Source organism: Cajanus cajan, chromosome 8, assembly GCF_000230855.2.
Source record: "Cajanus cajan strain Asha chromosome 8, NIPB_CcT2T_4, whole genome shotgun sequence".
In the NCBI taxonomy this organism is placed as follows: domain Eukaryota; kingdom Viridiplantae; phylum Streptophyta; class Magnoliopsida; order Fabales; family Fabaceae; genus Cajanus; species Cajanus cajan.
In genome coordinates this window covers 6,924,907-6,947,930 of record NC_138524.1, presented here as the reverse complement: position 1 = coordinate 6,947,930, position 23,024 = coordinate 6,924,907, and the positions used below count along the sequence as shown (strand labels likewise).

The 23,024-nt window shown below is 30.5% G+C and overlaps 3 protein-coding genes and 1 long non-coding RNA gene across 6 annotated transcripts; 2 read left to right on the top strand and 2 right to left on the bottom strand.

The window, feature by feature from the left end:
• Window positions 1-142: 142 nt before the first annotated feature.
• On the bottom strand, window positions 143-6,473 carry RAD51D (DNA repair RAD51-like protein). Of its 3 annotated transcripts, XM_020359219.3 has the most exons (10): window positions 6,259-6,468; window positions 6,086-6,165; window positions 5,875-5,990; window positions 5,302-5,383; window positions 4,247-4,381; window positions 4,044-4,154; window positions 3,868-3,958; window positions 3,065-3,135; window positions 806-955; window positions 143-579 (listed from the first exon to the last, which is right to left on the bottom strand). In XM_020359219.3, the coding sequence occupies exons 1-10, from the start codon at window positions 6,344-6,346 to the stop codon at window positions 541-543; spliced, it is 963 nt and encodes a 320-aa protein (XP_020214808.1). In that variant the 5' UTR covers window positions 6,347-6,468; the 3' UTR covers window positions 143-540. The 3 variants fall into 3 exon arrangements, with proteins under 3 accessions (XP_020214808.1, XP_082918998.1, XP_020214810.1); XM_083062872.1 differs by lacking the exon at window positions 143-579 and having other exon boundaries at window positions 812-1,014; window positions 6,259-6,473; XM_020359221.2 differs by lacking the exon at window positions 143-579 and having other exon boundaries at window positions 812-1,010; window positions 6,259-6,473.
• Window positions 6,474-7,547: 1,074 nt separating this feature from the next.
• On the bottom strand, window positions 7,548-9,857 carry LOC109799008 (glutelin type-D 1). Its single transcript, XM_020359479.3, has 3 exons — window positions 9,570-9,857; window positions 8,218-8,938; window positions 7,548-7,943 (listed from the first exon to the last, which is right to left on the bottom strand). The coding sequence occupies exons 1-3, from the start codon at window positions 9,763-9,765 to the stop codon at window positions 7,790-7,792; spliced, it is 1,071 nt and encodes a 356-aa protein (XP_020215068.1). The 5' UTR covers window positions 9,766-9,857; the 3' UTR covers window positions 7,548-7,789.
• A 9,520-nt stretch (window positions 9,858-19,377) lies between these two features.
• Window positions 19,378-22,953, top strand: LOC109798863 (uncharacterized). Its single transcript, XM_020359277.3, has 5 exons — window positions 19,378-19,573; window positions 20,531-20,784; window positions 20,922-21,010; window positions 21,636-21,749; window positions 22,548-22,953. Exons 2-5 carry the CDS (start codon window positions 20,601-20,603, stop codon window positions 22,770-22,772), a joined length of 612 nt encoding a protein of 203 aa, XP_020214866.1. The 5' UTR covers window positions 19,378-19,573; window positions 20,531-20,600; the 3' UTR covers window positions 22,773-22,953.
• LOC145950886 (uncharacterized) lies at window positions 21,017-21,559 on the top strand. Its single transcript, XR_014428717.1, has 2 exons — window positions 21,017-21,259; window positions 21,355-21,559. It is a non-coding gene; the product is annotated as an uncharacterized LOC145950886 (long non-coding RNA).
• Window positions 22,954-23,024: the final 71 nt, after the last annotated feature.

Below are 23,024 nucleotides of genomic sequence, written 5' to 3'. Positions count from 1 at the left end.
AATTAGTATATTCACGACTCTTTGGTAACAAAAAAGCAATTGCAATCACGAGCATCAGCACTCGATTACCCGCAATATGATTCAAGGCTTAGCATGGAGTGAATCGCTTTCGGAAATAAGCCAGTAGCTTATAAATGTAGGCTACAAGAAACATTAAATATTTCCATTCCTAAATCAAAATAAAAATTCAATTACAATTACATACTCATGCTCGAACGCCCTACTCAATACAAAGTCGATAGATAATACCCGGATCAAACTGGCACAGCAAAATCTTGAGTCAAAACCTTAGCTTAGGGTGTTTAATTAACCACATTTGGGTTAATTTAAAAATAACTTATCAAAATACTAAATGCAAAACCAGTATACAGGACTCGTAAGATCCGCTAATGCAAACAGTCGAAGAAAAATAATAATGCTTTATATATTTCAACTTATCTTGAAATGTCACGGTGATCTGTACCAAAAAAATGTCACGGTGGGATCAGAGTTATAATAAAGGTCGAAGGATATCTAGCTCGAAATCCACCGTCATAACAGTCATAAATACAAAGTAGAACTTGCAGCCCTAGCAGAAGCCTGAAACAGAACAATAATTTCAGACTGGTTAATTTCCGGAGAGGTTCAACTCCAAATAATAATAATAAACTATCCCATTCCCATCAATGATAGAGATGTAGAGGAATCAAATGCCCAAGGGGAAAATGGTGCGGAGTAGAATGCCATCCCAAAAATAACAGCTCATTAACATGGCACTAACTAACGTATACAACACCATAAATAAATTTTTGATCAAGTGGCATACCATAGATGGATGTTTTAGCACTGAAATATGGCAGACATTGCTTCCAAAATCACGAGAAAACAAAAGCCGTACATGTGGGACACTCTTCCAACTCTCTCCGAGTGCTGGTTTGGAAATACCATCTTCTCCACCCACCACATGATTCGTTACCTTCAAAATTTGTTCGATTGAAGTGTTATTTGAAGATACATAGCTTCCGGCTTCCCTGCCTCATGAATACAAATCACAGCAATTATGTTTGAAATTTTCTAAATATAAAATGAGACCCAGTCATGATTCAATCGTTGTCTGGCCTTCTCAAAATGATTTTCTTTTTTCTGCCCCCTAAATTCTGTCCTCTCATTGCATTGTTTAACCCACAAGACAGTTGTACTTTTACACAGATGATTCATATAATGCTAACTTTGATACAGATGACAAGACGCAGACCCAACTGCTACTCAAAAAAATTATTCACAAGGGATAGGACTTTGACGAATCAAAGGGTTTGGATGATTCCTTGAACAAGTTTGATGGTGTGAATGCAAGTTGGGTACTGTCTACAGTATTCTTGCCCCATACTTGTACACACATGCATAAAATAACGTAATTGTTTAACTCTATATTTGTCATACTTATTTTTTAGATATATTTTTATTTTATTTGTGTTACAGTGTAATTAATATTTTTCATTTAATTCGTTTTTCACAATAATAAATAAATTTTAGTATTAAAACAACAACCTTGTTTTACTAGTTTGTTAAAAAGACATTAAAAAAAGTGTTCCATCCAACTAAAATATGGACAACGGATCAAATTTAGGAATATATGTATTAATTTGATATGAACATGTTGCTAGGGTCCTAGTACAGGTCTTTTACTTAACACAGTTATGGACACATACTCTAATACCCTGTCATCTTCATCCCTGGAGGCATAGACACAAGCTCACCGCCTTGTTTATCTCTCTAAGACATCACAACTTATTTCTCTTGTTCGGTCTTAGTTACAATAAAAAGGAGGAACTAAGATATGATTCTTTCACAACTACCACCGGACAAATTTTAGAGACATTACAAATCAGGCACCATTATTCCAGTCACTTTAATTTTAAGAACAAGGACCATACACAACAACTTTCCTATTCACCTTCAAGGATCACTGTCACAAGGAAAAAAAGGCAAGGTGGTGTAACCCCAAGAGCCATTGGTCTAGTGGTATTTGGCATATGGTGTATTGGAGAAGAAGCAGATTGGAGCGCCCCTAAGTCCCCCACCTTAGAGTGGAGCCTCCCCAAGGTTCAGTAGGGCTTAGCATCCCAAGAAAAAATAGAAAGGTCAAGAGTGAGAAATGTGAAGTTCATTCATTCTGTTTAACATGACAATTAGACCATCCACAATCGACAGTAGTCAATCTGCACATTCAATAGTGTGCAGATGGGATTCCTTTATCGCAGTGCCTTTCATGCATGTGATAAGATGTGTGTGCGAGAGTTAGGTATATTTTAAACAATGTAATTTAGGTACATTTTAAGCATATGAAATTTATCATATTTTAAGCATATGATAAGATGCATATGAAAAAGTGGGAAAATGAAATCTGCAAGAAATTTCTAGTCTGTTGGAAGTTTATGCATATTTTAAGCAGCATAATACTCTTAACTATTTAAAAAGAATATACATAGAAGATGTGATTAACTGATTACACAATCTGTGAAGTTGAAGAGGTTGTTTGCCTCTATTGGAAGCACAACAAGGCAAATTGCAAGAACCAAGTCAAAGGTGATCTTCAGTAATTCTGCTTATTATAATGAACTCAGTGGTCATTGGTACAGAAGTTGAAAAATACCACTATGTTAGACATACTTGGACAAATTTGAATAGTTACTTGCTGACTTTGGTTATTTAACAGCCAAATGATAGCATGGAGATGCCACAAAAAATATTAATGGTTGCCAAGAGAATGCAACAGCAGATAGGAGGTCATCTGAACCAATAACAATGCTTGATGGCATAAAACTTGGTTCATAATAAAAGTAAGACAAGCAGTATCTTCTATAAACATGATTTATGATAGAATGTTATGACATTGTTTGACCCATGTAGCTGATCCCACATAGTTGGAAATTTTTTGGTGGTTGCTGGTTGTATTTTATCATATGAATAAGGTTTAAGTAAGATACCCCAGAAAATCCCTTTTAATTAGTAGGCTTCAGTGCTTTACTTACAAATATTTAAAGGATTATCACCAGCAAGAATGAAAAAGGATACCAAAACTTACCAACACTGCAATATTATTCTCATGCGCTAACTTCTTCAGTAAAAACCCAGCAGATATCATTAAAGCATGTCCTGAAATCATCCATAACATGTAAACCGTAAGTTTCTGCACAGTTAGTATCTATATTCTAGCCAATCTTCTATCATGCAAAATAAGACCCTCTTAACCAGAGAAAGGCAAAGAAAAGCATGATTAATCATATAATGAAATTGGTGACAACAAAGAAGAAAATAACAAAACTAAAAAGTAGAAAGACATGAGAAATGACTTGACCTCTAAACAATTTGCCGAATAGATTATGATCCATATAATTAGACTTCTCATTTCAAAAGAGTATAATCAATTTATATACCTCTCCAAAAAATATACACACTTTCTTAGTCTCTAATAGTGACTTAGTGGCTGAACATTGAAACCAGAATGAAGTGCTTGACTTGACACATGGTTATCAGATAATAGGAGACATATGGTTGGAAAAGTAATAATAAAACAAGAAGCAAGCTCTTTAAAATTTATTGTTGGAAAAATAATACTTAAATAAGGGCACACCACCCTTTACATCCTTCTTTAAATGTAGAGCGGAAAGCACTCTTATTCATTTAACTCATGTAGTTAAAAGCTCAAGTTCCTAAGAAAGTATTAATATAACAAGTAAATTGGATAAAACGGTTAAATTAGAACGGGGAGTTCCAAAAGAATGAAAACAGACAACAATTGCACAAGTCAGCAAACAAAAATGGTAAGTGGACCCATATTTTAAAGTAAACATTGCAAGGAATTTTGCATGCAAAAATGTACTATACCCTGAGGACCACTGCCCCCAAGGATGGGGGTAATCAGTGAGGAGATTGAATCAACAATAAGCAATCGAACATGTTGATTTGATTTCACAATCTGTGCCATACAGTAGTCATTTATTTGATAGAAAGAAATACAAAATCAAGTTGCACCAGGTACAAATATTCCAGTCAACGAGAACCTCAGATCTTAAATTACTCTTCAGTTGATGCAGCACATCAAACATCTGATAGACATCAAACACTGAGTAGCAAATTATCCTGTCCAATACTTTTTTGAGTATATGATCAACCTAAAAAGATGGATCATTTAAAAACAGTTTTAAGGCCAGTTAATGGGAAAGATGGATCAAACAATTTATAATAAGTCTTGAGTCAAAGTAACCTGATTGTCAAAAACATGACCAGAAGACTGACCAACAAAACTTGCAATACGCTGAGGTGAAAAGGAGTTGCCTGTATCTAAGTATATAACTGAACTATTATGCTTTGCAACAGTTGAGGCAGACAGTAGGCATGCCTAAAATAAAAATAAATAAATAGAAAAAGCAAGTTATATTTGAACAGAATCTAAACGAAGAAACAAAAGATAGCAATTTATTTTATATTAACCAAATAAGAGATGACACATTAGCTATTTCATTAAGTACGTTTCAATATTGAGAAGGATATATAGCTGAGAACGTGTGGTAGCAGAAAGATCATCCACATGACCAATGCAAACCATTTTAATTTTATAATTTTATTCTTAATACACCCACGATGAAGCATGGACTAAATCCCCATGTCTGCATATTACCTGTAATGGGGCAAGTTACAGGTACCCCGTACCCCTCACCCCCTTTGATATATGAGGCAGGTGTAGGGATCAGATTACCTATCCCCCAAGTACCCATGAAATATTTTTTATTTATTTAACATCTATATATATATATATATATATATGTGTGTGTGTGTGTGTGTGTGTGTGTGTGTGTATATATTTTTATTTTTTTTTCCTCTTTGCATAAATAAGATAAAAATATAATTTTATTTTTATTTTTTTACAGTGTTTTATTTTTGACAAATGAGTTTACAACAATAAATTTTTTTGAGAAAATACTTCAAATTGTTTGGCAGATTAATTATTACAACACAATTGAACCAAGCATGTTATTTGTTTAGTGACATTCATTTAATGAATAAAAGTATGTGAATTTTTAATTATTAGGCAACATTGCAACATATGATGTTAAATTTTAGACATTTGTATTCTTCTGTGACTTTTAAATTTTAAAATTCATTTTAAGTTCTTAAACACCAGCAACTATGAAATATCCATGGCTAAACATCTAGTGGTATACTCATCAGGGATGGGGCAGGGGAAATATCGCCTACCCCTGCCTCACCCGTTACACTCCTACACAATATGAGATTTTTGATGAAGGCGTGGATTCTTACCTGTGTCTTTCCAGACGAGGATGGCCCAACAAGTTCAGTTAATTGTCCTTCACGTAATCCACCTCCAAGCAATGCATCAATCCTGAGTTACATAGACTCAAACACTAAGTAGTGCTATTTTTAACCGACAGTCTCAGTACCTTATTAAAAGCCAAATCTAACATTTATTCAAAAGTCAATATTATAATCCACCAAAGTTTTGTACATCGTATAGACAATAAAGCACTGCGCCACTGGTCGAAAATAAGGAGAGCAAAACAAAGGTTTGACTTTCATTAATTGTTGATTAATAGAAAATGAATTTCATTTCTGTTCCTTGCCGCAATAGTGGTTAAAACTAGTTAAGTGGAGTGTAAATGAGTTGCATTCCACGTTCAAAACCTCCCAGACTTTTTATTACAACTAGCCAGTGCAAACTGATTATCACTCCAAATTTTCCAACTGCTCAACCAAGCACGCCCTATAGTATAAGAAATTTTGTGCAAAAAAGTGGTGTCCAACACAGTCACTAACATTCCTAAATAATGCACTAGGCAATAACACAACATGAACTACACGTTGAACTGAAAGTACCTTTCACATCCAGTGAGCAAAACATGTTTATTCCGCTGAGCATCTTCCAAGAGCTGTAAACCGTTTAGCAATGGTGGCTGAAGAGCATCTATTGTCGAGAGAAGCTGGTCAATTCCCTAAACAGTAAACTCTCAAGGTTATTTATTAACCTAATAACATAATTTGCAGAATATAAAATTAAAATTAAAAAATAGGATTAGGTAACCCTGACCTGCTTCAGTGTCTGTGAAGTAGGGTGATTATCCGCAAAAGCAATTAAGGCGTCGAGATCATGCAGAAGGAAATCTTCAACTGAGAAAACAGTGGAATCGTGAGCGTGCATAACATAACTGAAGAACGAAATCGAAAAAAGAAAATAGCGGAAGAGAGAAAGGGAAAAGGAACCAGAGAAAATGCCGTGGGAGGAGCAGAAGCTTTGAAAATTAGAGTCAATGAGTGGATACTCTTTTTCGAGAGATTTCAATGGTGCCATTTTCTCTCATCACCAAACGGGATTCATAGCTACGCGAAATGATACTACTATTCAGTATTCGCGCGAAGCTCTGCTTCGAGTTTCTACTCGCTCAAGTTGGCAGGTTCGTGACAGCGCACAATTTTTAGTTTTTTTTTTTTTAATTAAGTAATTTTGTTCTCTTCTGTAAAATTATGTAATGTAATTTTATATTTTTAATTCTATCTTATTAATTGAACGTCAGTTAAAAATGATAAAAGTAGTCCATGAATATACCGACGATGTATCTATGATTATTAATAAATAAAATATTTTGTAACAACTATTTTTTTCTATTTTATAGATAGAGAACAAAATAGAAAAATATATATATAAAGTTTAAATATATTTTTATTATACTCTATCTTGTTTGGTTAAATAGTCATTTAGACGGTAATAAATTAAAATTTATCAGGTTAACCATGTTAATTGACAGAAAATCTTCAATATTAGAGAGCAGAATTTTAAATTTTATTCGTCATTTTCTTTTATGCTTTACTTTCAAACTACTGTGGCATGATTTTATTGTTGATTTCATCTAATCCAAGAACTAATATTGTATATATTCACAGGAGGAGGGGCTTAAAGAGAGGCAAAAATGTTTTATTTGAATTGAGATGACCAGTTATAATTATGGTGTGTATATCTTATATTTGTAATGTACTATTTACATAACTACTATATAAATGAATGGAACTTTTTATCTGATTTTGATAGACTTTATGAGTTTCAAGATTTTGCATACCAAATCTCTTCATCTTTAAAAAATTTAAAAAATAACATATAAAAGTATGTATATAAAGTAACTAATATCAAATAATAATAAATTATCGAATAACATCAAAAATTTAATAATTAATATATGATAAAACAAAACTTTTATATATTTAATAATAAAATAACTAAATATATTATTTTAAAATAAAAAAATAAAAAACAAAAAAAAATTACAGATCTATAAAAATAAAAGATTAAAAGTGCAATTTAATTTATAATTTATTTATAAATTTGTTTTGTTCTTCCATACTCTAAAAGAGGCATTTTTGGGTTCTTTACTTTTATATTAAGTTAATAATTATCCTTTTAAATATTTTTTAATTTATTAAAAAATAAAACTCATATTATTTCATGAACTTACTAAGAAATTATAGAACCAACTAATGTTAAAAAAACAAACTATAAATATAATAAAAATGACATAAAAACTATATATAAAAATTGTGTGAACTAAAATAAAGATCAGATTAAAAAAAAAAGGCAAAAGGTATTAAATTCCTTACAGACCCAAAAGAAATGTATATACTTAAAAAGTACTCTACTAATTCAAACATGAACTGAAATCTCGGACTATTTCAAACTGTTCCAAGTAGATAAACAAATTCTATGGGATAGGAAGATTATTTTCATCTGTTTAGATAGGTATGATTAATTTGGAGGAGGGAAGAAAATGGCATCGGAAGTTCTCTTTGAACGGAAAAGTTTCTCAACTCCTTCATCTACATTGAAAGATGCCTGCAGAACCGTAGGTGAAAGAGCCTTCCACGCTGAAATACTTCCAGCCAGGTGCGTAAATATAGGACTGATACAACAACAACATAATAACCATTGTTAGAATTTAATCATATGCAGCATACATTCACAACTACCTACCAATGAACAAAGAGTAACACCTTTTTTAAAACATATTTTTTACTTAAAAAGCATGTTACTAATAAGTATTTTTACTATCTATGTTCTTGAATGACTTTTTAAATTTAAAATGGATAATATCATTAAAAATGTGAAAATGTATGTGTATTAACTATGTCTAACCAAAGAATAACATCATTATTAAAATTGTAAGAAAAACTCACTTTGGGGTGGTGATGATAGAGAACCAAGCCATGCCATCAGGGTCAGCAATCTTTGAGACAACAAAGAACCTTGGCACGATGAACAAATTACCGGCTTTTATAGTAGTCTCCAAAACCCTGCGACCATCAGCACCAACAACCTGAACACGACCACTCCCTCTAACAATGTAAGTAACCTGCAATGCAGAGTCACAAGAGAATCCTGGAGAACACATGGCATTGCCATCAATCCTCACAAGGTCTGCGCCGAGACCAACCTCACCAACCAAGGGAAGGTTCTTGGTGTTCAAGACCACAACCCTTCCACCATTCTTTATGTCAACATCAAGTGGAGCCTCTTCACAGTTCAATGCCATGCCCTTTCTGTGCTCCTCTTTGGGCTCAGGAAGCTTGATGCTCCCATCAAGCTTCACAATGCCCTTCCCTGTTTGTTTCTCAACAAGGGTCTTCACGTCCTTCTCTTCTAGGTCCCAGGCTCTGCCCACAAACTCGGTTGAGAATCCGGTGAAGATTCCGTTGGAGCCGGTGAGAAAAAAATCAGTGAATTCACCAGCTTTATGGCCTTTTGAAGTGTCGCCAAGGAACAGAATAACTAACTCAGTGTCCTCCTTGTTGTACCACCATGTCACCACACCAAAAGGGAGTGCCAAAGCATCACCCTTCTTGATTGCAACAACCTTCTCCTCTGATTCTGGGAGCACAATTCCAGCCACTCCACTACCTGTTTCCACATTTCACATTTAAAAATCAACCAATAATCAGAATACTGAATCACTAAATAATCCAAAATGGCCCCTACTTAATCAATGTTATTGTTCATCATCTCCCCTAAAATATTATTGTTCATTTAGACAATTACATTAGCTTAACAAAATATAAAACATTATTGACCAGGATTTTAAAAAACGATTCGCAACATCTAAGGATTTAAGACTTTTTATGCAACTACATCATAAATCGTGACAGAACTGCCCCTTGATATCGACAAAAAGTTAATCAGGAATAAAAGGGCATCTTCTACAAAATAATGTTCATGAAACAAAAGCAAAGATGACAATAATTTTAAGAATCTTGTATGCACATTATACGGTATCACAGAGAGAGCACAACGATCAAAAACAAATCTAGTTGAGTCTTAATCAGTGCATGAAGAAATTTGATTCATAAAACCTTCAAAATGAATAACAAATTTAGAACCGAGACATTCATTTAAAAAGATAGACCGATTAATCTATAAAGACATGATTTTTTTTACATAAAAAAAATCCAGTCATGATTTAAGTAGATCATAACATAAAAGGAATAAAGGAATCAATTTCGATATCAAAAGAGAAAAAGTTGTATAACTTGACCTTGCAAAACGTATGCAACCTTGGAAGAGTCAGAGTAACGAGGAAGGGCAAAACCATTTTTTTCAAGAGCTAGTTTGGCAGCACCAATGTTCCCTTCACGCAACATGGGAAGCTCAGAAGGGGACCAAGCATAGTACGACCCACCATTGTCTCCGTACACCTTCTTGGACAACTGGGGAGTAAGATCAATCTCCATGACAACACAAGAATACCAATCACACAAAACAAAAGAACAAGAGAAAACTAAGCAAATGATCACACTATTTTTTTCTCCCACACCATGCGCTGTGTATATATAGCGATCTAAAATTTTTACTGAATCCCATTGAAATCGTAACTGTAAAGGGTACACAACCACAAAATCGCAATCACGTACTTCTTGTTAATTGTTATGATTTGTTACAATTTACTCCAACAGACTCACGTGTTGAGATATGAATATTTTTAAAAAAAATAATAACAAATAACAAACTTATTAGGATTTAATTTAGTATTAGGATACCTTCAAGATTTTTTTTTCAAATACAATAATTGAAGATAACAGTAACAGATTAGTGGGGGAGAAGTGGATTTTATCTTTCTAGCACCAAGGGCATAGCTGATATGGAGCTAAAGATTTCAAAATTTATTGCGTGAGATGTAAATTCAAAATTTAATATTTTTCAGTTTGTTATAAAGTTGTACATCTTATAGAAAAAAAATATTTATTTTTAAATAATTAAAATCTATAGTTAATAAATATTCTTAATATAAATAAATTATAATTAGTATTTTAGGTTTTTTATCCGTAAGAATCGAATTTAATATCAAAATAGTAAAATAAAAGACCCCTTAATAATTAGTATTTTAGTTTGTATAATACATAAGATAATTTTTTTATATTAAATAAACACTTTTAAGCATATAATTATATTATAATTAAAATTTCTAGTAAATAAATATTTTTGTCATATAAATTATAATTTAGATCCATAATAAATGATTTATATTATAATATAAGATTATTTTTAATCACTTGTAATTTTTATAGAAAAAACTGAAATTTAACTTAAAGATAAACATAAAAAATGATATAGATAAAAAAAAATTAAAAATATATATAAGTAGTTTTGTATAGTTTTTTTTTATATTTATTTTCACTTGTTAAATTTTATCTTAATTAATGAATGTATATCCTTAAAAAAGTTCAAGTTATTTTTTAATAAATAATATATGAACTACTAATATAAAATTATTTTCATCTAATCGCAAGAAATTGCAACTTTTTAGAGTAACTTTGTTAATTTTCATTATAAATGTTTTAAAAATATTATTAAAAATATTTATAATTAGTAATTGATAGTATTTTTTTATCATTATATTAAACAATTATTTTCTTTAGCCGTTTTAAACTATCATTTTTTTAAGAGTTCATTTGTTTCAAAGATGGGGAGTGGAAGGATTTTAATGGAATAAAGAGAAGTAAAGAGTTAGAAATTTTGTTTGATTTAGAAGATAAAAAGTATATTTTTTTTATTTGGTTCGTAAGGGAAAGAGAGATTTTAAAAACTAACTTATTTTTATATCTTTATGATGTTGAATTTAATAACAAAAATAAGAATATTTTAGATATTACATTAAAAATATTTTGAAATCCTCTGGCTCTTCTCCAAATCTCTCCCATATATATTAAAGGGGGCTAAAATTAGGTTAGGAAAGATTTTACTCTCCTTTCCTCCTAAAAGTTGAACCAAAAGATTTTTTTTTTTTTAAATGTCTCTCTTTCTTTTCATTCCCGTCTTCAACTAAACACTATATAACATATGATGAATTAAACATGGTGCATTATTTTTTTTGTTGGTAATGCAACAAATATTTATTCCACTTGTTAAATTTTAGAGTAAATAGTTAAATTAGTCTCTAAAATTGTATATGACTCTTATCATATTTATAATATTAATTTAATTATCTATTTTATTGTATAAATATTTAAGGCATAATTACTTAATTAAAATAAAATTATGATAACATTTGAAGATTAAAGTGACATCAAATTAAAATTTTAGGAATTAAAGTGGAGTTGAGTTGCAATTTCAAGGATTAAAGTGACATGATATTATAGTTTTAGGAATTAAAGTAAATATTATGTTTTATAATCATATGATATGTAAAACATAATACCCATGTAACACGTGTCATTTCACATATATACCATATGTATATCACATGGAATTATTGTGTACTGTAGACATATTCATTTTAAAAAACAGAACTTAGTTAAAAAAAAACTTAATCGAATAAATGGCATATTACATTTTTAACAATTTTGTTTGAGGGACAGTGACATATAATTTATGGGATTAATTTAGTCATTTACTCTAAATTTTATCTTAATTAATGCATGTATTTTAGATGTCTTATTAAATTCAACCCAAACCAACACAAACATTTTTTAAATTGGTTCAATTTTTGCAAATTTAAAAATCTTTTATTTAAAAATAAGTTTAAAACATGCAATACCATTATCTTCAGTCCTACTTATAAGTAATATATGACAAATTAGACAAAAAATAATAATTAATATAGTTACTTTTAATTTATTCTATCATAAATTAAATTTTATTTCAAATGCACCCTTTTACTCTAAGTGGTTGTTGTATTTAATACTAGTTATAATGCCTAAGAAATAAAGTTAATAACAAATGAAGGGCATATAAAAATTTAACCTTGAATAACCTTAAAAGCTAATTATTGATATTTATAATTAGAACTAAAAAAAAATTAATATGTTGCTTATAATTAATATTAGATATACAATTATGTTATTTGTTAAGATAGGTTGTTAAGCACATACATAAGTAAAAAATAAAATTAAAAATATATAAACTTAGAAACAATTTAGTCACTCGATGTATTTAACAATAAATTTTATTTTATTATTTTAATAAAAAACACTTATTTAATACACTTTTAGTTATATTATTATTTTTTTCTTATATATATAGTTTGTCACTTAAAATAAAATTAACTTTGAATGTTATAAATAATTCATAATTTTGTATTCTAAAATTTGGTTTAGTAGTTTAAAATTTTATAAAACACCCTTTAAATCAAATGTATCACAACATCACAACATGCATATAAAAAGAGAAAAACACACATTTTAATAACTTACACATGCATATAAAAAGAGAAAAACACACATTTTAATAACTTACACATTTATAAAACACCTTTTATATTATTTATCATTCTCGTATACTTATACTATGCATTTAGAAAATAAATATATATATATTTTATCTCAAAAAAATGATTGATTATCCTTTTGTATCACTTTTATATTTTCTTTAACTTCTTATCTCTTTCTCCCTTTTTTTTTTTTTACATAACTTCGTATATCTCTTTGAATATATCATTTTCATATTTAGTTCATTATTTTTAAATAAAAAAATTATCAATAGTTGAAAATAATTTATATTATAATATAAATTATTTATCATAATTTATAATATAATTTATATATTTAAAATTATTTATTTATTACAAATTTTAATTATTACACAATATATATATATATAATTAAGTATATTTATTTATCATAAATTTTAGTTATACTTATACACAATAAAGAATTATATTCTACATTGTATATACTAAAATGCTAATAAAATATCAAACTAAAACTAAATTATATATATACATGTATAATATTGCTGAATTATTGATATTTATTTATAAATAAAAAAATGACTAGTACTCTTCTCAAGTTTAATTCTTTCTATTAGAGTTTGTCACGTGTTTTAAATTTGATAATGAATTTTAAAAAATTGCTAAACACTTAATAGGTAGATATCCCATAAATTAGTTTAAACTTTAATTTGGTATATTTTAATTAAATTATATTTTATATTTTGATGAATATATTATTATATATATGATACTTTTTGAATGGAAAAATATCAATTAATTCAAAGTAATTTAGACTAGATAGATGGTAATAATTCAAACAAAATTGATACTATATTTAAATTTATAATTCTATCAAAACTAATTGATAATAGCATTATAAAAATAATTTAATCTAATTGGTTTTATTTTTCCCTAGTGCAATCTAATCTATGGAGACCCCTCAACTCGGTAGAATTGCTCTTCTTTCCTAATTATCACTCTGTTGAAGACTAGCGGAATGAAAAGATGGCGCATTGACAAAATGCATTTTTATTTTAATTCTCATACCTAAATATTAGGGGGAAGAATGCAAAAGAACAAAAGCTAAAAAAGTTACACATGTCAACCCACTTGAAAGTCTTGTGGTGGTGCATCATTCTAGCTTTTATGTATACAATATAAAATAATGTTACACATTAAACTAATTAGATATCACTATCAATAAAATTTCTTACTTATTTATCATAAAAATTAATCATTTAAAATAAATGGTAAATATATGACAGAGTAAAAATTATTTAAGTGATGGTGCATGTTAATGATGGTTCTGGTTTTTAATTCAAAGTATTTATTGCTATGTTGATATTCCATTTATTTATAAATAGGACTTTTTTATTTATGTTTGTTTTGTTTTTTATTAATATTAGAGAGAAAAATCATGTGTCTATTATTAACATGTCTGTAATAAATATATTAAAGTTTTTGTTTAACAAGTCCACAGAAATTTAATGGTAAATTTTTTTTTATGCTGATAATAATAAATAAAAATCTGACTTACTAAAATGAGTTTATTTTATGTTATTCTAAATGGAAGATGTGAAAAAGACTTTTATAATGTATGGGTTCAAGTTAGTTCTTGGTGATGTTTCTAGTGACAAAAAAAAATATTATGCCATGATTGTATTTTGAATGTCTTTTGTCACACTAAAACATATTTGGAGTTATGAGATACTCTTGAATTAAAATATAGTAAAATAGTTTAAGATTTATGACATGAATATAACAAACATTTTTTTTTTTTTGCCTAACATCATGCTTACTAATTCTTGATTTCTAAATCACCATTTTTTGGTCAAAATTTGCTAAGAGGTTAAAACATAACCTTATTATTATACTTTAGATGATTTACTGTTTCTATGTGCATTGAAGATGAATATAATCTTTCATAAAAGAAATTTCAAAATCCTCAAGTTCAAGTCTAGGAAAGTGAAAATTCCAATAAGTCCAAGTCAAAGTCCTTAAAAAAAATATGATTTTAATAATAATAAAATTGATCAGAGCTTCCATTTTCTTTAAAAAAAACATTTTAATTAACAATAATAAGTTAGAGTAAAATTCAAGGGAATTAGTTATTTTACTTTATTTGTGGGTGAACTAACCATTTTAATTATTTTCACTCACTAATTTATAGTTAAATTTTATTTATAAAACAAATAATTAGATCAAATGCATTTTGAGAAGGAAGATGAAAACAATCCAAAATGGTTTGTTCATCAAAAAAATACTCATTCCCTTGAATTTTATTCTTTGACCTATTGTTGTTAATAAAAGATTTACTTTATTTTTAGATAAATGTTGATTAAACTTACTCTTATTAAAACTATTTTTTAAAAAAAATGAATCATTTTATAGAGATTTAAAGTTTAAGATTTAGGATTTCAGAGTTTAAGTTTATTGAAATTTTTCACTAAACAAACCTTAACTTGAAATTAATGTTTTTGAAAACTCTTTTGTAAAAGATAACGTTTTATTTTTAGTATGCAAATAAACCAATAAATCATCTAAAGTAAAATAATGAGATTTATATTTTAGGTTTCTAGCAAATTTAGACCAAGAAATAAGTAATTTAGGAATCAAGAGACTAATAAACATGATGTCAGATAATATTTTTCAAATTCATGAATTTGTTTCATTAGAGCTACTTGCGGGGAGGAAACCTTGTTGGGAAGGCTACTTGTGGTGGACACTATGAATTTAAGTTTCATTAGAGTGTAGCTTGTTTTGTTAGCTTTTTTTTCTTCTTATTTTTTGACCTTTTATCTTAGTGTACCAAAACAAGATTAATGAATTTGTTTTTGAAAAATATTTCTCATCTTCTATTTGAAAATAAATCAATATTTTACAAAAGTATCACTTAAACCTTTTGTAAGCAAAACTATATTTTAGTTAAGAATATCTCATAACTGTAAAGTAATTAATTATGATAAAGCGTCACAATGAAATGGTGCCATGAAAAAAGAGTTTGAATCCCTTCACGAGAATCAAACTTGAAAACTTGTTGCAAGTGGGCATTCAAGAAGAAAGATGGAATAAGATTCAAAGCAAGACTTGTTGCAAAGAGATTTACACAAAAAAAAGGTATTGACTTTAATGAAGATTTTTTCTTTATTGTGAATAATATTTTTATTCGAGTGCTCCTTGTTTTTGCGTCTCTACATGACTTGGGGTTAGAGTAATTAAATATAAAGACAACCTTTCCCCATGGTGATTTAGAGAAAAGAATTTATATGCAACAACCAGAAGGATTTGTCTTACCAGGAAGACAAGACCATGTGTGTCTATTGAAGAAGTCATTATATGAATTGAACCAATCACCCAAGTGAGGGTATAAATGACTTTACTTATTTTATGACCGATATTGGGTATACAAGAAGCAAGCATGATAGTTGTTGTTCTGGTATACCTAAAAGTTTCACATCGCTTAGGAGTCGAGGTTAAGGGTAGTTTATAAATATCTTCCTTCCTTAACCCACCGAGACACATTTTAAATGACAAAATCGTGATGGTCCAACGAGTACCAAAGCGGACAATACCTCGGATGAGGTAATCTTAAAGATGACAGCAAATTTACAATAAGAATAATTGTCTTTATCATAAGAAATTGTCTAGCAACTCTTTAGTTAAAGTTACAAATGTTGCTTAGCATTAGAAGTAGGTGAAACAACACAAAGGAATATTAAAAGTTATATGACATGAAATTTAAGTTAGAGCGAAGATTTATCAAATATGACTTGAAATGATTCTATATATAGTTAATAGTTATAAATTATTTATCAAAATAATAATTTAGTTAATATTAACCATTCATAGTGAGAGACTTGTATTGTTTATATTATAATATAAATAAATGCATAGGATTATAATAATTAGATTCAAGCGAAAGAGTGAAAACAATACTTAAAGAATATCGTGAGAGATAAATAATGTAACACCCCATTTTTCTTATTTCAATTTTATTTTATTTTTGAGGGTATTTTGGTAAATTTTATAAAAGGTATAGAGGTGATTTAGTAGCTTGGAACGGGCTGTTCCGGAATTGGAACGGGCCGTTCCAAACTACCAAAATGTATGTGATTTAGTAGCTGGGAACGGGCTGTTCCGGAATTGGAATGGGCCGTTCCAGACTACCAGATTGTATGTTAGTTCGTAGGCCAGAACGGGCCGTTCTCAAGTTGGAACGGGCCGTTCTGGACTATTAAAAACTGCTTTATACTTTAAGTGGGAACGGGCTTGGAACGGGCTGCGACAGTTGTGAGTAATAAATGCAACCAGAATGGGCCGTTCTGGTTTGGGAACGGGCCGTTCTGGGTGTGATTTTTGCCCACGATTTTGGGGTCCAGAACGGGCCGTTCCGAAATTGGAACGGGCCGTTCTGGCGAAGTCTGAGGCCTATAAATTGAGTTGTCTGCCACTCTGAAAAGGCACACCTCTGCTCTCTCTTCTTTTCCCTCTACTTTCTGCTTCAGACCGAGGGGAACCCAGCGAGGGAGACCAACCAGATCTCGTATAAATTCAGCTTCTACGTATCCAGGTACAGGGGAAAAAGGGAATTATTTATATGTAGAGTTACATGAGGGAATTGGGTAGAGGAAGAATCCTTTAGGATTATGAGTAATTTTATAATTATTTCTGTTTGAAGAATTATTGGCATTATTTGATTCTGTATATATTTAGGACAACAAATATATGATTTGTTTGTAAAAATGATGATCTAGGAGAGAGAACGAAATTATAGAAAAGTGTCGGTTAGGTTTTGGAAAAATTAGATTATTTCTGTTTGAGGAATTAATTATACCATTAGATTCTGTATGTGTTGAAGATTATAAATATGCTAATAATTTGTAAGAATGATGATCTAGGAGAGAGAACGAAATTATAAAAAAGTGCCTGTAGGTTAGGTTTTGGAAAAATTGGATTATTTCTGTTTGAGAAATTAATTATACCATTAGATTCTGTATGTGTTGAGGATTATAATATGCTAACAATTTGTAAGAATGATGATTTGGGAGAGAGAACGAAATTGTAGAAAAATGCCTATGAGCTAGGTTTTGGAACAATTAGGGGTTTTACTGTTTATGCTGAAATTATATTAAATTACTAATTCTATTGGTTATTATATTAATTTATGAATATCATTGTTATATTATTTGATAAAAATTGATGATTTAAAATGTGAATTGCTTGATATGTATGAAACCCATTATTTTAGACCTATTTGATGTGTGTATGAAATTGAGTTATGAGATGAGACGTTGTATGGATGTGAATATGATTATGATTGTGGTTCCTCACATCAATGACTAGGGATGGCACGGCCCCTGAGTAAGTGGTGCTACAGGGAGGGCGTGACCCTAGCATGGTGTGGGATGAGTAAGACCGTTAACACCACCACTTGTGTCGCTTATGGCAGCCCTGACATAGGGTTAATTGCAAGAGATTGTATTGATTGTAATGTGATTGTGGTTCCTCACACCAAATGACTAGGGATGGCACGGCCCCTGGGTAAGTGATGTTACAGGGAGGGCGTGACCCTGGTTTGGTGTGGGTTGAGTGAGACAATTAACTTGTATCACTTGTGTCAGATGTGGCGAGGTCTTGGCATAGTGTTAATTGTGAGATTGACATGAATTATGGATGTGGAAATAATTGTAAGATTTGTGTGGATGGTGATGGATTGATGTAATTGAGATGTGAAAATGATGCATGATTGATAGAGTTATGATATATGGAAATGCTTGTAAATATTTCATTATGTAATGAGATTACATTATTGTGTATGTGCTTTACATATGGATGTTTTCTTTTCTCACCGTACAAATTGTGGATGTTTTAGGTGAGGAAGATTCTGCTTCGAGTGGCATCTAGTATGCCAACAGTTGAATTGTGGGGATGCTCTGATATTGTGACATCGGGGCAGAGGATTTTTTTAGAACATATGTTTTTATTTGGAATTGGAATTGTAAATGTTATTTTTGAAAACAATTTATAAACTCTTGCGTTTCATTTTTATTATTGTGGTTATTGAAGGATAATTTTGAAGATTCTCATGTGAACCCTTTTACCAAAATTAAAAAATTTATTTGTAAATTTTCATTATTACAATATATGTATTGGGGTAGTAAGGGTGTCACAAATAATATATTGAGAATTTTTCTTTATAAATTTTTTAATAATAAATTTTTTTCTTATTGTCAATTATCTTTTTGCACAATTATATTTCTGCATCAGATATAGTATGACATGAAATGATGAAATATGGCCACTGTACCGAAAACTATTAACGTGCAAAAGAAGAAATGTGCAGAGATAAAACCAAACGTGCAACCACCAACGAAACTTATCCAACGTCCAATAAAGGAAAAAAAAAAATTGGTCAACACTGTTAAATTTTTTAAATAAAAATTAAATTAAAACAGAATAAAAGATATATAACATTATAACTTAAATTTTAAATTACAAAAATATATTATTCTTCAAACACTACTGTATATAGCACATGCTAATTTGAAAGACCAAGATTAGGTTTGGGTCAACTTTCATGTTTTTGGGTCAAGTTTTTTTTTTCTTTCTCGTTTTGGGCTTCTGAAACCCAAGCCCGTAAAACCCAAGCCCCCAAAACAAGGTTCTCTAACCCAACGCCATGAATCTGGCATCGCTGCGTCCTCTTCTACCTTTCTCCGGCCAAAAACTGCTGCACGAACACCGCACCGGAGCTCTTCTCCGCCACGTCTGCGGTCGTCTCTGACACTCTGTTTTCTCAATTCCGCAGTCTATTGTTCAGTGCTATTGCTTCTGTGAGTTATTTTCTGATCCACTGGTTCTAATTTCGCAGTTTCCCTGTTTCTGTGAATGTCTCAATGAAGATGCCAAACTCAACTTATGATTATATATGATTATGCATTAAAGTTTAATTAAGTATTTGATGTGTGTTATAATAGTTTTTTTCCTCTCACACAGAATATTAGGGAGAAATGCACAGACAGGATCCCAGAGAAAACTTGCAGTTGATTTTTAGCATAATTGTTTTTTTATCTGTTTTTTTCCTGTCGAGGAGCCAATGCTTTTCAATTTTTTTATTGGTCCTTGAGTACTGCATATAGATGTATCATTTCTGTTTGAATTATTTTTGTATATTGTCTCCTTCATGTCTTGATGTAGCAGCATAATATAACTAACTTTGACTTTTGAATAAATCCTTTACAGGGCAGGTGCTCCTTGATCTTTATTCTTTAAACTTTGTTTCCTCTTTAAATATTTTTCTTTGTATAAAGGCTTTTGGTATACGGAAATACTTTCTCAAGAATGTGAAGTTGGAAATGTTATTTTCTGATGGTTGGTTTGTTATTTAAAAAATAACATTTATTGGAAACATTCCCAATAATGCTTTTTACAGATGTTTCTTACAAAATTATTTGTGTGGGAGGTAAGAAACTAACATTTCTAAATTAGAAGGAAAAGTTTAATGTGGTAAAAATATTTGATTTTTAGGTAACATTTACAAATATTCTCAAACATTTATGGTCAACCAAATGGTTTTAATCATTCTTATTGAGTTATAATTCCTATGATTTGTGATTCCCGGACATGAAAAAAAAAAAAATTCTTTTACCGAATGCCTCCTAATTAAATCTGTAAAATAATAGTACTGCACAATATGCAGATAGACTTACACCGGTATACTAGTTTCACGTATATGCGGTTTTCATATTCCCTATAAGTATGTCTTCATCAATCGGCCATGCTTCATGCAGGTCCCTTTGGATAAAACGGTTTGTTGTGTTCTGGTGACACATTGAACCAGAGAGAGAGTTTGAAAGAAGGATGGAGGGTTCGCGACGGCTTCAAGGACAGTCTATAGGAGTTTTCAGTGAAGGGATTGGTTTAGTTTTATTTCGCTGGTCGGCTCTTCAAACGGCTGTTGAGAATGAATGGGGTGGCCGGGAGTCCCGTGTTAAAGCCGATCAACTTGCGTGTGAGATACTGTCCTGGTTCACTCAATCCAAAGGTATATCATTTAACACAACTAATCACTTTTGTTTAACCTTCACCACTTTTGTTTAAAACACCATTACTGTAAAAAGCGATTGTGTGTAGTGGAAAATCTGTTTTGATTTATTTATTTATTTTATTATTGCTGTTCAGAGCCACTTTATATTGATGACTTAGAAGACTTACTGGATCAAGGTATGCTTTCTCTCAATGTAGAGGTCGAGGATGGCAGCGTTGAAGAGGTATAAATTTTCCTTTTGAATTTGATGGCCTCAAACCGTTGCATTAATGATTAGTTGTTGTTGAACTCCACTAACATCTTTTCTATTTAGTATATACATGGTTACAAGGTTTGAGATATCATTCTTTACTATATTGCAATTAGGTTGAAGGAGATAATATTGTTTATGTTGACATTACACTCGCCTCCTCCCCTTTTTAAGCATACTTCAAGGCAATATCTTTTTCAGTTTTTGAAAAGAAGATACATGGTATAGTAATTTTGTATGCAAATCATTATCATGTATCAGTATCTTTTTTGAAAAGCCTGCCTTCCTTACCTGTATTTTTTATTTTTCTTTTGAAGGATTTTAGTACCCCTAAACGCTACTGCTTTGGATGCATTTATTGAAAAAGAAACAGCTTTAAATACATTTCTGGTATCCATATGATGTTACATGGACAAACTTAAATTATGTCTCAGGTGCTGAATCATATTAATTTTCACGGGCCCCAGTTACAAATATATTTTGTGCTTTGTATATTCCATTTCTAGTAACTTGTTTTTTTTTCTTCATATATATATATATGCTTTGCAATGTGACCAATGTGCACTTGTTCTTATTTTTCATATTCATGATTATGTAGGTAGCTGAAAAACTAATGATTATGCACGAAGAATTCTTAGAAGGTAATTTTAGTTCTTTCGAAGATCTCAGGAAAGCCAATCTTGAGCAAGCTGCCCATCCTCGTGTAACGCAGGTAAATTACAGCCACAATATGCCCAGCATGGAACTTTACTGTTTTTATAACCAGAATAGATCCATCCTCGTGAAAGGGAAATGGCCTTTACACCTTTATGATACTTTGCCGTTACTCTTATAAGTGTTGTGTGGCTCACTCAATGCACAATGTCATGTAGTGCCTCTCTTCTAGCCTCTCAAACTACCCGTCAATTTTAAGTCTTGACCCTTGCTCAGACCCAACCAATAATATTTGCATTTATTTGGGTACTTCTAGTATTTCTGTTTTATCCTTGTTTTATGTCGTACAAGTTGGAATAATGGAATATATTTACAGAACACAAATAAGTCCAGAATCATTATATTTCTCTAAATTCGAAATAAGGCAAAACCTACCATGCTGCTTGTGTGCAGAGTGATGTTGATAAATCTGATGAAAGTTATGATTTTTTTAAAACTCGATGAAGTTATGAAATATAATATAAACAGGGACTGCTTCGTGTCTGGACTTAATCCCACTTTATATTCCTACAATTTCTTTTTTACTCTATACTATACACCAGTTCTTAAACCTCCTTTGTTTGTTCTCCCGTCCCTGGAAAATGTGAACAGTTTTTCTTTTGATCCCCTAACATGGGCGGGGACTAGATTATGATAATTGCCAATTTGTTACACGTTTACTGAGCGTGTTTAGTTGATGTATACACATTTATCATTTGTTTATATATGGCCTAAGTAACAGTTGAATGATCTTCTACAGTTCACTTCTCTTGAATTTTAATGTAATAATAATGTTACGACATTTATGATGTGCTAGATTGTAAATGATGATGAAGACGATACAGATCAAGATGATGATAATGATGAAAACATGATCGTGGATGATAATTCTTCAAACATGAATCTAGAAATTCCAACATCTGACTCAAACATGAATTCAGTGAACAGGCCAGTAAATGGGCCTCTGCCAAAGGTTTCAGGTGAAGCAGATGATGGATGGGTTGAAGTTTCAAACAGAAAAAATAAGGGTAGAAAAAGATAGATGAAAAACATTTAAAATTTTGTTTCAAGGATTTGTCCTCCTCTTTTATTCTTGTGCTTTTTGAAGTATTGCAAACCTCCTCGAGGTGTGTAACTGCGTATCAGGGATTTATGTTTTACTTATTTGAAAGGTTTCCTCCCTGCAAAGAATTTAAAAATATGAGCATATACAAATTCTGGTATACCTTTTGGTGTAATTGTCCTCTTTGTTTTGTTTGGTTTTTCAACCTTAATCCGAAATACAACCTCTCTT

Bases quoted from the DNA above. Each gene is read 5' to 3' on its own strand.
- RAD51D (XM_020359219.3), bottom strand. From the start codon at position 6,346: ATGGCACCATTGAAATCTCTCGAAAAAGAGTATCCACTCATTGACTCT. The intron at 5,384-5,874 runs GTACTTTCAGTT...TATGTAACTCAG, and splicing joins TTGCTCACTGGATGTGAAAG to GATTGATGCATTGCTTGGAG. The intron at 3,959-4,043 runs GTTCTCGTTGAC...TGTATGGCACAG, and splicing joins AGAGTAATTTAAGATCTGAG to ATTGTGAAATCAAATCAACA.
- LOC109799008 (XM_020359479.3), bottom strand. From the start codon at position 9,765: ATGGAGATTGATCTTACTCCCCAGTTGTCCAAGAAGGTGTACGGAGAC. The intron at 8,939-9,569 runs GTCAAGTTATAC...ATGTGGAAACAG, and splicing joins GGTTGCATACGTTTTGCAAG to GTAGTGGAGTGGCTGGAATT. The intron at 7,944-8,217 runs GTGAGTTTTTCT...TTGTTGTATCAG, and splicing joins TCTATCATCACCACCCCAAA to TCCTATATTTACGCACCTGG.
- LOC109798863 (XM_020359277.3), top strand. From the start codon at position 20,601: ATGGAGGGTTCGCGACGGCTTCAAGGACAGTCTATAGGAGTTTTCAGT. The intron at 21,011-21,635 runs GTATAAATTTTC...ATGATTATGTAG, and splicing joins AGGATGGCAGCGTTGAAGAG to GTAGCTGAAAAACTAATGAT. The intron at 21,750-22,547 runs GTAAATTACAGC...ATGATGTGCTAG, and splicing joins CCCATCCTCGTGTAACGCAG to ATTGTAAATGATGATGAAGA.